Raw genomic sequence first — 17,946 nt, 5'->3', positions numbered from 1 at the left:
AAACGCAGCCAGATTTTTTCATTTGAATCAGGAAGCAGCACGTCTCCCTTCCATTGACAGGCTTTTACACAATTTACACTTTTACGAAATTTATGTTCAAGTTATTTTCTGAAGGGGCAAATGTAGTCCGATTTCCGCAGTACTTTACAGTATAATTTCAGAGTACTTACAACTTATTTTGTGCAAAATTTTGTAAGGATTGCCGCATAATCAAGATATTTATGACTGCTCAAACAGTACTCCGTGGGGCAATTGTATGGAGCTAGGGGAAATCATGGACCATTTATTTTAATTTAATGCATTAGTTTTTGATTTGTTATATTTTTACTTAAATATATTAATGAAATCAATAGTTTTTATTGTTGAATTTGATGTTTTTGACGTTTAACTAAAATCCCGAAGTCCCGAAATCCCGGGATTTACATTTCTAAAATCCCGAATCCCGGGATTTGTAAAATCCAGTCCCGTTTGGCATCCCTAGTAGATAATGACTTTATACATTAAATTTGAGTTAGGATTTTTATGTATGTACAAAATTGTTTATCAAAATATCTAATACATATTATAAGAAGTAGTTTTTCTGTCATCGATGCATCGCGATTCATCTATTCCGGGTACAAAACAGAATTTTTTATTGGTTTATTTTCTAAAAAATCTGCAAATTTTGATAACTGAGCTGAAAGCAATTTGAAAGCTTATAAAAACTGTCCAAGTTATTAACAACTGAAGATCAAAATATCAACCTCGGTAGATATTATTAATTTTATTATTATAAAATTAAAAACAACTATAAAGCCGCTTTGTTATAGATTTAAATTAAGGAAAACTTGAATGATTCAATGAGGAATTATTCTATAAAGACTGAAATCTCAAAGGAATGAATTCAATACGTCTGAAGTACTATTGAATTAAGCCTAGATATGTATTATTTCGCAATAAATTCATCAACGGAATGGTTAAGAGATAAAATTAAATTTTAAAAATTAAATTAAGAGTTTTAATTCTTTAGAACCTTTGCACCTAAAATCTTTCATTCTTCCTTTATTTTCGGAAGGATAGAGATTTGTCGATAAACATTTTGTTTAAAATCAATCAAAAATATACATCACTAAAAAACGTATTTAAATATAATTTAATCTCAATAAAATTCAGGATAAATTTACATTCAAACTTTGAGCCATAGACAAATACTCATAATTTCGATACGATAGCTTATTCGATCACGAATGCAGTAATTTGGCTCCAGATGTAAAAAACCAAAGTGGTAAGAATATATTATTAAAAAAAAAACTATATGGAAAGAAAAACAATCCTCGTACCTTGAACCTTAAAAAATTATTGAATTTATTGACCGTTTTTTTAATATGGAAGTATTGCAATGTTGCATAAAACGAATTTTCTGATTGTGCTTTTTGATGCACAAGCTATAATGATCACTTTAACGAGTTTCGCTTACATTCCTGTTGTGTTCATCTAGTCTACCGTATTCTGCCGACCGCTGGTCTATGCTTTAATTCGGAAATCTTTCTATAGATTTAAGTGCAGATTAAGCAATTTGTACAATATATTGTTGAAAGCTATATGTTATCAGCTAATAAGCAAATAATTTAAAAAATAGGAACACTGGGTAATTTGGGAACTACTATTTGAATATGATTTTGATACTGCACAAGATTTACTGCACAAGATTTAATTTGCAATCCCTGATACAAAACGCAGTCATGTATGATCCAAAAAATCAGAAACGTTTAGGCTTAGCACGTTACCTAATACACCAATTTCTTAACGCTTTTCATGATAAACCCATGCTGGGAAATTAGACACATCTCCCAATTGCTTATCATTTAGAACTAACTTCAATTTATCGAAATTTGAGTATAAATAAAAAACTTAAAATGTTTGTTTTTTTCTTTTTTTAACTTGAAAACACTTTCTTGCAAAGTGATTTCAATGTTATTTTTATCCAAAACTTTAATTTGTAAAAATTACAAAAATGTAATTTTTATACAACTTATAAAAATGTACACACTTAGTAAAGAAACAACGTCGTGGGCAACTAAAAATGTTGATACAAGTAGATGGTGGTGTTGTGTTTTAAAACTTGTAGTTGAGGACGAGATGGAAACGATTCCATTCATTTAGAACTGAATCATTTGACCCTTGCGTTTCTTGTCGCCACCCAATTCGAAATGTTTGCAACGCTTCAAAGGAGATTGTTTACGGTATTTGCATTCAGTGCATTCCATACGCAAGACAATCTTTTTGGTAGTTTTAGCCTAAAAAGGAAAAAAAAAATTTATTAATAAACCAGATCAAAGTAATAAAAAACATAAAATTTAAATTTTTAATAAAATAAATGTTCAAATCTTCTGGCTTTAGCGGCAGAGCTTTTGAGTAAATCAAAAACTTGTCTTTTTGGAACCATACCAATTTAATAAACGAATTGTTTATTGCTCTAGCATATATTTATCCCACCAAAGAGCTTAGTTTCCTTTGAAAACAACAGCAACTCGGTTCTACGAATATGCTTTCATTCGAAATTTACAAATATGTATTTTATTATATTCTTACCTTCTTTCTGAAGATAGGCTTAGTTTGACCACCAAAACCTTGTTGTTTTCTGTCGTAACGACGTCTACCTTGGGCACCTTTGCGCTCCTTGGATTTCTTGTATTGGGTGACTTTGTGCAATTTGTGGCACTTGCACTTCTTGCAGAAGGTGCGACGTTGTTTTGGTACGTTTACCTTTAAAGAATTAAAATAATTATTAATTAATAACTCTATTCAACATTAGCAATAAGACATTTTTAGAAAAATCATCACAGAACACTTATTTGGCCAAATTTTTGGTGCCATTTTTTTGTATTTACATTTTAATTAATTTTGAAAATAATTGTTTCAATTTGTAAATGTTCACTTCTTTTACACTTTAATTAGGCATAAACTATATTTTTTGTTGAATTTTAAACGATGTTTTGTGATTTTTTTCATAAATTTCATAAAAATTCTTTAAACACATACCATCTTGACGAATTTCAGTTGTCAAAGAAAGAAACGAAAAGAAAGAGAGGGCCAATAACGGATGCGGCTCAGCTGTCAACAAATGTCAATTTCGACATAACTTCGAAAATAATGCTCACTAAACACACATTTCTTGTTAATCTGACACTAGAAAAACCAGGGATGATATTTGCACCGTGGATTAAAAATGTTTATCGTGTGTTTTAATAATGAGATGATCAAAAACGATTTAAACTTTTAGATTTATAACTGCGTTTTGTATGGAAAAAAGTGCTTAATAAATTATGGGGGGAATATAATTAAAGGTTTTACACAGAAATGGAGAATATTTCTTACACGTAGGTTTTTGTTTTTGCTACAAATTGAGCAAATATGCGCACAATATAAATGAAAAATTTTGGAAAATTAAAAATTTCGTTCCAATTATGAATATCTTTATTCTGTAATATATTTTTACAAATAATAAAAGATTTAAAAAAAATACATTAAAAAATCATATTAATCAAAATAATTTTTAATTAGCAATTAAAATATTCGCCAACGAATATCAGTTCTACTTCAGATAAGGAAAGTGAGTCAAACGTCTTATAAATATATATATACAATCTATGTAGAATGTCAAAATAATCATACGGTTCGATATATTGTTGTTTGATAATTGTCATTTGTTGCATATCTGTACAAATTTGTGGTTAATGGATAATGGGTTCCATATGTTGAAAAATTTAATTTTTTGTTTAAAAAGTCGATTTGTTTTTATTTTAAATTGTTGTTGTGTAAATTTTATAAAATGCTTTTTCCTCATTAATAAATCCGGGAACCATGTATATTTGCTTTAAGATAGAATGAAAATAGTCGACTTTTCCTAAATAGCAAAAGTCGACTTTTTAAAAATGGAATTTTTTTAACCTACTGCACCACACAATACACCAAATGTGTCAAAACGAAATACAGTACCAAGGTGCATTTAATAAGGTGCCATCGGCAGCACAGCTGATTATAGAAATAGCTCGCACAAATTTCAAACTACATATATAAAAAATATTCGCCCGTACGTCCGTATGTCAAACTCTATATATAAAAAATAAGTGAATTCGCCTGTATTTATTTCAATTCGCCACTGCTGTCACCTTGTTAAATACGCCTTGTACAGTACATACAACGGTTCTGTTTTTAAAATGCATTGGTATAACATATACGTCAAGTCGAATTCATACAAGGTGGTGTCAGTTCTACAAAAACAACAATGGGTCTTAACAAATGTCAAAAAACCAAAATCAAAATATTAAACAAATAAGTATTTAAACTTAATATAGTATAGATAATTGTATAGTGAGGGCTTTACTTATTTATATAAACAATAAATATTTTGTTAATAAGCTTAGAATTTGTAGATATTTAAATATAAAAACAAGCTTTGACAATTGTTAGAACCAAAAAGCGAAAAAAAAAATTATCAGCTGTTTGACTGACACCACCTTGTATAAATTCGCCTTGATACACGTCATATAAACCAAGGTATATTAATTATAAGGTAGTGTTATCAGATCAGCTGATCGTTTTTTGCAACTATGTTCATTTTTCGCCGTAGTGCATTATAAATGTCAAACTTTGTTTACATTTTGTAAATGTCAAACTTTGCTTTGCTGTTAAATTCGTTTATGTTTTAAAACCAATAATAATACTACACGAAATTAGTTTTATTTTTAAAAACATCAAATTAAATTACAAACAGATTCAAATTTATAAACATTTTTTGTTTAACAAAAATTCGCTTTGATTTATTTGTGAGCTGTTTTTGACATTTTTCCCTGCCAGCCAATTCGCCTTCAAATGCAGGCACAATGTCAAACTACATATAAAAAAAATATAACCAATTCGCTCGGTATTCTGAATTCGCCGATGACACTACCTTATAATTAATATACCTTGATATAAACTACTACTAATTTCATACCCTCAACTGTACAGCTCTTTTGTCAAAATGTACGAAACACATCCATGTTTACTACGCGACTGCCAGCTGCAGTTAAATACATGTATATTCAGAGTGGTCCAATCAGTACAGCCAACTTCAGCGCACAGTACAATAGTTGGGTTATTTTTAACTTGGAAGTATGTAAAGTACGAAAATGTATGATAAAAATGTGTAACAAACGGACTGACTTGACTGAGTTACATTCGATTGACCATTGCGTGGTGTCAGTTGCAATTGAAGTATTATATGTCTTTAGGGTCAAATGGTGCCTGACGACTGCAGTTAAGTACATGGATTTATACACAGAGTTGCCCAATCAGTGGAGGAAACTTTCGTGCGAATACTAAAGGATGTTTAATATTAGGGGCGAATGGTCTAGCAAATTTTAAAATGCAAAACATATTTATTTTATGACATACATATATGATTGCTTATGATATGATTATGTGAAAGTTAACTTAAACATATTATGGTTACAGCAATCATATACATAATTACAGTAACCATAAAATTGTTAAAAAACTTGTAAAAATGTTGAAATGTTGTTATGTGTAAACATTTACATCTATATTGTTTCTCTGTATATAGTATTAGATGATTTTAATTGAGTTTTGTTAGATAACATACGAAAAAATTATGAAAAACTGAGTTTCAAGCCGGCGTTGAGCTAAACAACTTTGCTGAGCATAACTTTACGATATTCGGATATTCGATATTTAGATGGTCAACATGCATGAAAAAGGCACACAAAATTACAATTTTCCCTATACGATACTTAATAACTTCAAATCGATATATGTATCTCGATTCCTAGACCTGACCCAGAGAAACGCAGGGACTATATAACTTTTTTTACTAATATAACTTTTCCCGGTGGGCAGAACCACCTCCTATCACTGTCCCCTACCATTTGTCGCATAGTGTTGTTTTTCAGTTCCAAGTTTTTATTTTTCCTGCTTAAAATAACCCAAAAAATTAAAAAAAAAAATCGTAGCATAGTTTTGGGGTTTCGGTTTCGATGTTAAGAATCATTATCTCACCTTCGAAAAAGCGCAAACTTGCTTTTAGTATATCGTAAGTTTAAATACAAAAATCACGTAATAAAAATTGTACGTTATGAAATGCGTCACATTTAGTTAAAAACACGATTTAAATTTGTTGGTAGTTACATGGTTTACATTTATTTCAGTTAACGATATCTGAGTTAGTACTTATTTTGTGTACTGTACATGTAAAGTGAACTAAACATCACACACAAAACATTAATGATATTTTAGGCATTATTTTACATGTTAACAACGGATACACAGGATACACACATTATTGACATTCTAATTTTTAAGTAAATACAATTTTATTACATAAATACGTTTAAATGTGATCGCACGCATACATTCACAATCATACATACATACATTTGAAATTGTATACATAGTAGTATGTAAAATATTAGGACAAAAAAGGAATCGTAGGAAAATTTAGGAAATAATGGGATATACTACATACATACATATGTTCGTATGTATATGTTTTTAAAGACGATAACATTAAATTAAATACATACATATTTACTTATGTACGTACAGTGGTAGAAAAAGGAATATGAAATTTACACAAAAACAAAATATTAGAATTTGTTAAAGCCGATGATACTTTATGAACACATTTTTTGTTCAGAACTGCTTTTCTTTTAGCACATACAACATTATTGTTTAAATAAAAATTTAAACAAATAAATTATTATATCGTTGTATAGGCCTTTATTTTTTTATAACCTCAGACATGTTACAAATCATTTTTTGCAAGTAATGAACACTGATTTTATCCCATTACTCCTGCAGCTTTTTTTTGAGTTCGTTTTTCGAAGAAACGGGATTTCCGCGGACTCGGCGATCTAAATAGTATCATAAATTTTCTATGGGATTCATGTCTGCGGATTGAGCAGGCGTATTAATCACTTTTGGACAATTATAAGGCAACCGCTCACGAATAACATGGGCTTTATTCTTAGGGCCGTTGTCCTTAGATAAATCAAAAGTTCTTGCAATTCCCAGTTTTTCTGCAGATTATTTCAAATGTTCTAATAAACATCCTAGTTTCGATTAATACCAGTTTCCCAACCACTTTCGCTAATATACAGCCCCAAACCACTAGACTTCTTCCTCCATGCTTAACTATTGGAGTAACATTTTTTCCTTTTAACTCCTAATTCGGCTTCCGCTACACCATAGTTTTTCCATATAAGTTAAATTAGCTTTCATCGGGAAAATTACGTCTTCCCACCAATTTACATGTTTTTTAAGCTCCAGGTTTTTTTATCTTCGGATAATATCGCCGACAGTATTCGGCTTCATATTTAATATTTCAGCAATATATTTATATTTTTTCCTTTTTTGTAATGAAAATCACAAATTTTTTTTGATCTACCGAAGTATTTTTCCCTTTTTCGACACACCGCGGCTTTTACAAAAAAAAAACATCAGAATAACAATGTTTATTGAGCTAACATTATTTGTTTGATGTTAATTAATGAGTGTATCCCAATTTTACTAATAATTTTTGTAAATATGCAGATTTATAGCGATGAATTTTATGGTAATACTAAAAAACCGAATATTAATGAAGCATTCATTTCTGTAATATTTTTGTTTATTATTTTAAAATATTAATTTAAACCAATTAGTGAAAAGTGAGCTCTAAATATATACCTTTAAGTAAAAGAATTTTCGGATTTCAGAAACTGATTTATAAAAACCGAATATTAATGAGAGTCACTGTATATAATCGATGAAACTTTTTATTTGAGTTATTGATAATCAAATTCTAACGTTTAGTTTTAAGAATATTAATTTACAAAAAAAATATTTTTTTCCGCCACTGTATGTATAGACAGCTACTCAATATTTTGATATTCTTACATTTTATATAGATCTTACGTTGCCGACTCATCGAAATGATCGAAATGCTGGCAACAAACGTATAATTAAATTACAACGAGCATTGTGGCTTTTTGTAAAGCTTTTTGAAATAATCACTTATTTGTTTGCATTTTATTTCAAGTTTTTAGCTTCTTTACTAGCTAATAATGAGCGGAGATGAAAGAAATTTACAAAATATTAGAAAAGCGTAGGAGTATGAAATACATAAGCATAGGAAACTTTTGTATGAATGACCATTAGACATGACCTTAACCTCTTCAGACCGTGGGTGCACATATGTATGTTTACTTTATTTCAAGTTCTAGAGAGAATCGTTATTTTTATGTCACTGTCGATACTAGGTATGTAAAATGGGACTGGATTTTTCAATCCCGAGATTTGGAATTAATAACAACCCAATAACTAATTCATTGAAACAAAATTCAAGAAACAAAAGATAATAAATTTATTCTGCAGTTTATGACATTGACTTTGAAAAAAACCGACGGGAATTTTATTTGTACACCAGAAGGTAGAAAAAATGCATAAAAATCTCAATCGGTTCGGGTTCAGGTCTAAAGAAGTTAAACAATTTATGTATTTGCTTATTTTGTTATTTTCATTGGATGGGTCTTAGTTTGTTTTGACAATTATACAATTTTCAATCGATTTCAGTATACGATTGGCCTTAAATTGTTGCATCAGTTAGTTTTAGATACTAAAGAACAAAATAAAACCCATCCAAAGCAAATCTATTTTTGATGCGCTGGTCTAATATGCATATTATGTATGTACATTAGAGTGCTCCAAAAAAATAAAATTGCGAATTTTGACCGTCCCCCACTCTAGGGGGGGACGGTCAAAATGGGTTAATTCCCATTTTTGTACTGTTATTGTGAATACTAGACTTCACTTTATATTTTTCTTAAGTTTCATCAAAATCGGCCCAAAAATATATAATATTTCGCTATCTTTCCATGAGAAATTCCAAATATTGAAAAATTTGACCTTTGACCTTCACGATTTAAGGGTTAAAGTTTTCCGATTTTAGTAAAAATTTCAGACTATATTTAAAATTATCTGGACTATATTATTCTGAATAGCTTTTACTTAAAAATCATTACAGTAAGGAAATTCTGGTCATTCCCCAAAATATGGCCAAAAAATTAGTTTTTCTCGAAAATCGCAAAATTTATATCGCAGGTACGGAAAAACTATAGGAGGTATTGACATACCTTTTTCACATTTTTATTCCCTATTATGTTGTCAATAAATCCCCATGTGATGATCAAAAAATTCTGAAATTTGTTTAACAAAATTTTTAAAAATTTTAAATTGGAGTTTTGAAACTGCCGTTAAAAAAATTTAATTTTTTTGGTCATACCTGCGAATAGGTTAACGGTATCCTACGAGGACAAAAACTCATATACAAGTAAATATGGATATATTTTAAGTAGAAATAAGCTTTTATTTCAATATTTCTCAAAATATGTTAATTTTGTTCATAAATTTCTTGTTCTAGTGGCCTGAGACACGTTAATGGCCTGGCGATTTTTTAATAACTTTAAAATTTTTTCACCAATTTTTGTCTTTTATATCTTATTATAACGACAATTACGTACATATTTCGATTCTTTTAAATTAAATTGTAAAAGTCATTATTTAATGGCAAAATTTTTACAAAAACTGAAAAAATTGCATATTTTCCCCTTGTAAATGCACCTCAAAACTTCAGCGTCGTTGCGCCACCAGTTAACGTTATCCTATGATCCTAATATTTTACACAATGTGTTTCTACAATACATAGAACAATTCTAGAAGGGGGGACGGCCTGTACCTAGAAAGTTTTTTTCGTCCATACAATCTTGGAGCACTCTAATGTACATATGTATGTTTGTACAGACATATATATTTTGGATTATTCATACCAAAGTATAACAAGTAGTCCAACTCTTTGACAGCAGTACCTAACTCTATACATGGGTTAGTGAAAAAGTACCTAAGTCTAAATATGTGTTAGTAACAAAAATGTAGATGTGTTGGTTCCCTTTTTAATTTTCACCAGACACACAGAGTTCTATAAAAATGTTTAAATTTTAATTTATCTAAATTTTGTTCTATTTTCAATAGCAAAAATTGAAACTCTGTTCTATATTTTAAACCTACCACAAACAAAATAAAACGTCAAAATTAATAAAAAAAATATTTTTTAGTTTGTGCGAAATGGGCGTGATTCGGAAAAGAAAAAGTGCTAAATATGTTGAAAAAAATTATAAAATAGTGTGTGTTAGTGAATTTACGTGTATCAAACTGTATTTATTCGACAATTTATAGTTAAAATCTCGAGACATTTGATGTGTATAATTCTCTCACAAGGGTGTTGAATTTACACAGTACCCGTATATGTGAGAGAGTAATTTTAAAAAATAGAGAGTTGGACTACTTGGTATACTTTGATTCATACATTTTGTACATAGTGATGCCATACGAAAAATCTAGTTTATGATATGATATTTATGATATTTAATCCGAAAGGCAAATCTTTATAAATTTGTATTGCTGCCGAGCGAAGTTTAATGGACAAATTTTAAAATTAACAAAAATAATTTTTCTTGAAACATTGCAAGACTTTCCAAAATAATATATGGCAATACTGGTCTCAATCCTTATAGGCGGTCGGTTATCAATAGTTCATATGATATAAATGACATAGATACACACATATACATACATGCATGCATATTCTGTATATACATACATACATGTTTATATACAAATGTTCCAATGTGTGCGCTGTTTTCAACTGTATAGTAAACAGATAGAGAGAGGTCACATAAATTTAATCGTAATTTTCAAAAAGAAAAACAATAAAGCACAGCAATATGAACATTAGGGTATAACTTTTTCACAATTACACCTTATGGGCAGAAGTGGATCCAGAACAGAAAAATTTCAAAAAAAAGAAAAATGTAGAACAAATTTAAATTGTTCCCCCTTAAATGGTTGACCTGGATCTGCGCCTGCTTATGGTTAATATTGTACTGATAATTGAATAGATTAAAAAATATATTCAAACTTTTATTTATATTGAAGACATTTCAAATTCTATATTCCATGAAATTCTCTAGAGTTAAAGACTATATCGTATCCTTAATAAAACAATAGCTTATAAGTATATACACCATTATTTTTTTATTGCATAATAAGAATCTACATAACTGATTCTATATGTGATACAAATTTGGTGAAATTCTACTTCCACAATGTGAGTCAAAAGATCAATTGAAATATTATTACTTTTGTTCTAGATGTCTACTAACACAAAAATTTTAAACTCAATTATTTCGAAATGGCAAACAAATTGTACACTATTGTTTTATTAAGGGGACGATATAAAACCGGGGATATGCATTTAGATAAATACCATGTACGATGACGGAAACAGGAAACAAACAAAGATTTGCATTCATTGTCATCTGATATTTTACTAAGGGACAATTTTTGACTTCGTATTTAAATATTAATTATATTTAAGTTCTATTTAAATACGAAAATGAGTTTCTAAGAGCTTCTTTAAATGATACATAAATGGTCAACGTTGGCCATATAAATTTTATTTAAGTTTCATGAACTACCATATGTTTTTGACAACTGACTTTTGATGTCTGTTTTTTTTCCACTCTATTGTAGCGCTGTATGTTTCAGATAGCATCTAACAAAAACTACAATTCCGTTACGGGGCTTCTTTTATTCATTTTCCTACCAAATACTGGGCATAAGCAAAACAAAACATGTAATGATGATAACAATAGAACACTAAAAAGGCTCTTACTTTGATCTAACCCAATAAAAGTAAATAGAAAAATGATTAAAGAAAGCTTAGCTATAAATTCCTCTATTATATTTTTCTAAATCAATGAACTGAGAATCCGGAATTTATTCGTTTCAGAACATTTCAAGAATTTTTCGATCGAATTGTTAGTACATATTTTTGCATTTCTTTGTTTTATCAACATATTTTGACATTTTAAGGGATATTTTGTATCTTTGTATAAGTTTTTGCATTTATCTAATTTTTTTTGGTCTTAAATTATATAGAATTAGTTTTTAGAGCATATCGATGGCTTAATATAAAAAAGGCGTTACTAGATTTTTTGTTACTTTACAGGAAAAGGAAAAAACTTAATAAAATCCATAAAATTTTAGACACAAAAAAAGTTTTAATGCAATTTTTAATAAAAAGAGACATCACATTTTATTTCTCACTTAAATTTTTTATTTGATAATTCTTTAATAATTCTATGTAATTTATTTATACGAACATTTCTGAAACGCCATTAAAAGTACCTTTCACGTGATAGCACCCTTTGCGAAAATTATAAAAAAGAACTTGTTAGGCGGCCGCCCTAATGTAAGTTAGTATGTAAACAATTTGTATACCCTACAATACAACTGACGGGAAGGGATCAATCCCTGATGGTTGTAACCATACACAGAGCGGAAACTAGAAAAATCTAAAACAAACAAAAATATTAAAAAAAATTGCTATCTTTGCTTTCATATAAGTTTTTTCTCTAATACATTCTCACCACTTTGACAGGAGAGTATCCGATCTATGTATATTTTTCTATGTTTATAACCATAGAATAGAACAAACGCAAAGTTGAGAGTAAAAATAATTACTCTCTCACATATAATATAAGGCTTATAAAACAAAAAATTAATATGATTAACATATGGGGGATTTCATGTCAAGTGAACCAATTTTTAAAATCGATGTCTTCCGATCCGGATGAAATTTTAGACCTAGACACATTTTGCTAAGAACAATAGGTAATAAGTTACATGGATGAGAAAAAAACACATGTTTGGCCAAAATGTCAAATTTTGACACCCTATAACTCAGAGAGTTCTTGACCGATCTTGTTAAAAATTTTATCGGAATTACTATCCAATAGGTCTAACCTTCGTGCAAATTTCATTCCGATCGGAAGACATCGATTTTAAAAATTGGTTCACTTGACATGAAATCCCCCATATGTACATACATATATATTTGGTTATTGTATGTATTTGGTTTCTTACTACAGGCTTTAGTATTTTTTTAGTAGTGCTTCTATATACATATATTTATTCTATCTTCCTTACTTGGTGTATATCATAGCTGACAAATATGTACACATTACAAGGCATTGCAAAAAGTTTGCAGAATAATAGTAACATTTGGTCTCCTATCATGTCCTAATAATTCTCATAGCATACAGTGTATTATTATTTTAGGACATTTTTTGCTTGAATGGTAATAACAACATTTTCAAACCTTTGTTATATATTAGGACAATATGACATGATAGGAGAGCTTGTGAATTGACCAATTAATTATGTTAATATGTATGTATGATACCAACACATACAAACACCAACACTAACAATTAAAATTAGATTTAATAACTAGACAAAATTGCGGTTAAAAGGTTACGGTAACGATAATTTGCATTATAACGATATTTTAGCGGTAACGGCAATTACTGTTATTTCGGTAACGGTAGTAACGGTATTTAATGTTATATCGGTTAAAGTTCAAAAATTAAAAATAAATTGACAAAGGTTGAATTTTATTTTATTTTAAATTTTGAGACTTCATTAAACTCAATTATTAAAACTAATATTTTAGTAGTAACGGTAGTTGAACCAAAAGAGTAGCTTAGCGATAAACTCAAAAATGTATAAATGTTGCTCTTACATTAAATTAACTAAGGTTTCAGAATATAGTACGATTTTTTAACTAAATGGATTACAGTGTAGCATTTTATCTAGTTTTTTAATGTATTTCAAAATTGGTTAGTCAGATAATCTAATCCTCACACAATCAGAATGATATTTTTATTACCTCATTCATTTTTTAAAATATATTATTTTATCAACATGCACCCTACATTCAGCAACAAACTAAATTTGTTGAGTTTCGTACCTACATCATAAAATAATCAGCATTATATGACATTTTTTGCGTTCATGTAAAATTTATGACAACGCCAAACTTGGGGACTTTGTCACATTTTAGTCGTTTTACAATGTTTTTACCAATCTAAAAAAACAAAACGTTTTCCACGCGACTACAGCACTCATAAAAAATCTAAATACATCCATACATATTTTTAACTACATATTTTACCTAGAATTATGAGTTTTTGTTACTTTTTATTTATCGATTAGTTCGAAAATCATTAATCGCTAAATGATTTATAAAAAAGAGAGGAAATTGTAGCGAGCATAAATAATTAGCTTTAAGCTAATTTAAATAAACTACCTATACCTACATACAAATATAGGGCCTTACTTATCTGATCACTGTTTAGCTACAAGTACTAACAAATACATAGTAAAATTTTGTATTTGTAGTGTAGCTGATATGAACATGTCTAACATGAAGATTATTTACTCACATTTCAACGTGTATTATTACAGGTGTAACGAAAACTGACAATACCCACTACAATGGTCACAGTATACTCGTCGTCGAATCTAACAGATACCTGAACTGCTTACACTCATACAGATATTTAACCTCTCAATTTAATTAACGCTCTTCAAGCTGCACAAAAACAAATGAGAATCGTTCAAGCAAGCATTAGTTAACATCGAAACTGTACACATCACACATGCATAGTCACAAAAATGTGAGAGAAATTTTATTGTTTTGTTTAAAATTCATGAAAATTACACGACATTAGTGGTTGCACAGTGTTGCCCAGATATTACTACTGTTAGGTACCTACTATTTTTGAAATTTAAAAAATAAAATGTTTAACTACATATACATGACTAACTATAAATAGTTATGATAACGATAAAAGTGGTGAATGCAACGATTCACAGGGACTCAAAATCGAAATTTGATCAAGTGCTGAATCTTTGTATGTGTTGTAAAGTTTTCTGGATCCTTATAGGCAGGGGTGTCGATTTAAGTCTGTCCAACTGACCGTCCATTTATTTGCTATTCCAAATTTTGTCCGAATATCGATACTTTTATAAAGAAATACATATGTATGTAGATTATGGAATTTTATAGGAGAGCATATATGTATGTATTTGATTTCAAAATGTTTAAGAGAACCAACATATTTAAAAGCCATCCATGAAAACTGTTTTCTCAAAAAAAATTTTTCTGTTCAATTTATAGTTATACTTCTTAGCACTATTGAAACCATGGAAACTTTTAAATCTCTGGAAAAAAGAATATAACAAAAATAATATTTAAGAAACCGAGTAAAAAGCAAACACCCTAACTATGAAAGAAATTTTAAAGTTAATTTGTTAAAGTCGACTTTATTTTAAAATAGATCTTTTGTTTTTATTTGAAAAAAGCTTCAAAACTTTTTACAACATATAGGTACATTAAAATAATTGAAAATATGTTTCAATAAATGTAAATAAAAAATAAGAATTTTAAAAAAATTAAAAAACAAAATGTACATAAAAGCTCAAAACAAAAGCTTTTTTTTGAAATAATAAAACAACATTTTAAATTATATTTGAAATTTCTGTTATGGTAAGTAATTTAAAATAATAGTCAACTTTATGGACTTAAAATCGATTTTAAGGCTTTCTGAACTCTTCCTTAACGGCTGGGCCGATTTCGGTGAAATTTGTTGTGTGTGTTTGAGAGGGTCCCTGGATGGTTTAGAATCACAATTGACCTATATAGGAATAATGGGCATGGCACCTCCCAAAAATTTATTATTGTATATCTGGAGTACTAAGTATTATAGTGGGAGTCTTCAAACTCTGTGTGAGATATGGCAGAACAACGTTTGCCGGGACAGCTAATAAAAGCTAATAAGAAAATTATTTTCAACCACTGTATATTCTGGACTCTTTTATAGATAGGAGAGTCAATTTAACGCTGTCCATCTGACAGCCGTTTTCTGAGACATTTAGGAAAAAACGGACACCTACTTGTTAACTAGACAAGTGGTATTTACGCATATTTTCATAGTACAGTATAAGCTTTACATTTACACAATAATTGATTCCACAAATTATTACATCTTTCTTATTTTAAGAGAACATTCCTAACAAACACACACTCAAATTACCAATATCAATGTAGAAATACACATTGCATTCATACATTTGGTGGGGCATGTATTGTATGGGAAGTACAATCATGAACCGATCCGTTCAAAAATTCTTTTTTTGGGTCAGAAATTATTTAAAAAGAAGTAATAGAGCTATATTCGGCCAACAAAATTTAAAATTGTTTTTTATTTTCGATATTGTTTTTAATTCATTTTAAAAAACTTTTTCCAAATTTTTTAAAAATTTTTTTTTTTAAATTTATGGAAAAAAAATTAGGACAAAAAAATTTTTTTTTCTGAAGTTTTGAGATGCATTACAAGGGGATAAAATGCATTTTTTTCAGGTTTTGTAAAAAATTTTGCCATTAAAAAATTACTTTTGCAATTTAATTTAAAAGAATCGAAATGTGTTCGTAATTGTCGTTCTAATGAGACATAAAAAACAGAAATTGGTCAAAAAATGTTAAAGTTATTAAAAATTCGCCAGGCCATTAACGTGTCTCAGGCAAATAGAACAAGAAAGGTAGGAACAAAATTAACATATTTTGATAAATATTAAACTAAAAGCTCATTTTTACTTAATATATGTCTATATATATTAATGACTTAGTAATCCAAATATAGATAAAAAAAAATAGGCCAAAAATAGAGGTTATCTCGGTTTTTTCCTTATATCATATAACCATTTATGGACCGATTTTGTCGATTTGTCGACGGCTGGTCACAGTACTTATACTCATATTATAAAAATAAATATGTATAAAAATAACAATTAACTGATAAAAATGTTTAGTTATAAAAACAAAATTATATACATATAAATAAAAAAATAAATATTTTAGCATTAAGTAGTTGTATGTACTAGAAAAAGTAAAATCTATTATCAATATTTACTGCATCGACTGTTTTTGCAAAACGAACAAAAATATGATTACATAGACAAAAATTTAATTACATAGGTACATAGGTACATATTGAGAAACTAAAAAAATATTTTTCTTTTAGTTGTCAGTAATATCCCGATATCTCCAGCTTTTGAAAATGGATCCTGTATTACACACGTACTTTCATACTTGTTGTTTTACGATTTAATTTTATTAATTAAATTAATTTGTTCATTTGATCAATTATATTTTCTTATCGGCATCATACAATTGAACAAAATTTTTAAAGGTGACTGTGAGTTATAAAAAATCACAAACTAATTTAATTGAAACATCCCATTTTAGTCACACTGCACAGTGGCATCGATCGCAAAATAAATGGTAATAAATATAGAACTTTTAAACCACTAGTGGGTGTGTTAGGCATTCAAAATATGTACAAAGTACATTGTACATACATATTATCAATTTCAATATCTTGAATGGATTAAAAGATATTTATGTAATATAAAAAATTAGTTTTACGCCTTGACTTCAAAATAGGTCAAACAATTTTTAGAAAATGTATAGTCCGATTTGACTCGAATATTCCAGCACACAATCACTAAAAATTCCAACCAAAATATTTGTTCATACAAAACGACTGACACTCTACTGTATATAAAGAACCGAACATACCAAATATTAAGCACGTAAATTTAAATTACAATTAAGTGATTTCATATTAATTATATTATGAGAACATTAGGGGGCAGACCGGGTTGGTGTGGTTGGAAGTGTTAAAAATTTAAACAAATGTCATTTATGAACAGATTTAGAAGGCATACTACCTTAGTGACCAACCTATGGGACATTTCATACATTTATTTGCACATGTATTTGGCGTGCCAGACGAAAAACTAACTAACCACCAGACTGCCAGCAGTCCAATCCAAACTGCCTATCAAGTATTTCTATCTATACAAACTAAACCCTGTATTTCAAACATTTATTTATCAGAATGGACACAATATTATTAAACACATACGAACGAATGACAAACGCACAACAACACGAACGAAGCA

The 17,946-nt window shown here is 28.9% G+C and overlaps 1 protein-coding gene across 1 annotated transcript; it reads right to left on the bottom strand.

The window, feature by feature from the left end:
- Window positions 1-1,898: 1,898 nt before the first annotated feature.
- Window positions 1,899-3,173, bottom strand: RpL36A (ribosomal protein L36A). Its single transcript, XM_065500831.1, has 3 exons — window positions 3,022-3,173; window positions 2,572-2,745; window positions 1,899-2,276 (listed from the first exon to the last, which is right to left on the bottom strand). Exons 1-3 carry the CDS (start codon window positions 3,022-3,024, stop codon window positions 2,139-2,141), a joined length of 315 nt encoding a protein of 104 aa, XP_065356903.1. The 5' UTR covers window positions 3,025-3,173; the 3' UTR covers window positions 1,899-2,138.
- Between the last annotated feature and the right edge of the window lie 14,773 nt (window positions 3,174-17,946).

The sequence above is a fragment of the Calliphora vicina genome, chromosome 2 (assembly GCF_958450345.1).
Source record: "Calliphora vicina chromosome 2, idCalVici1.1, whole genome shotgun sequence".
NCBI classification, from domain to species: Eukaryota; Metazoa; Arthropoda; class Insecta; order Diptera; family Calliphoridae; genus Calliphora; species Calliphora vicina.
Note: the sequence above shows the minus strand (reverse complement) of the source record. Positions and strands in the feature narration are given on the sequence as shown.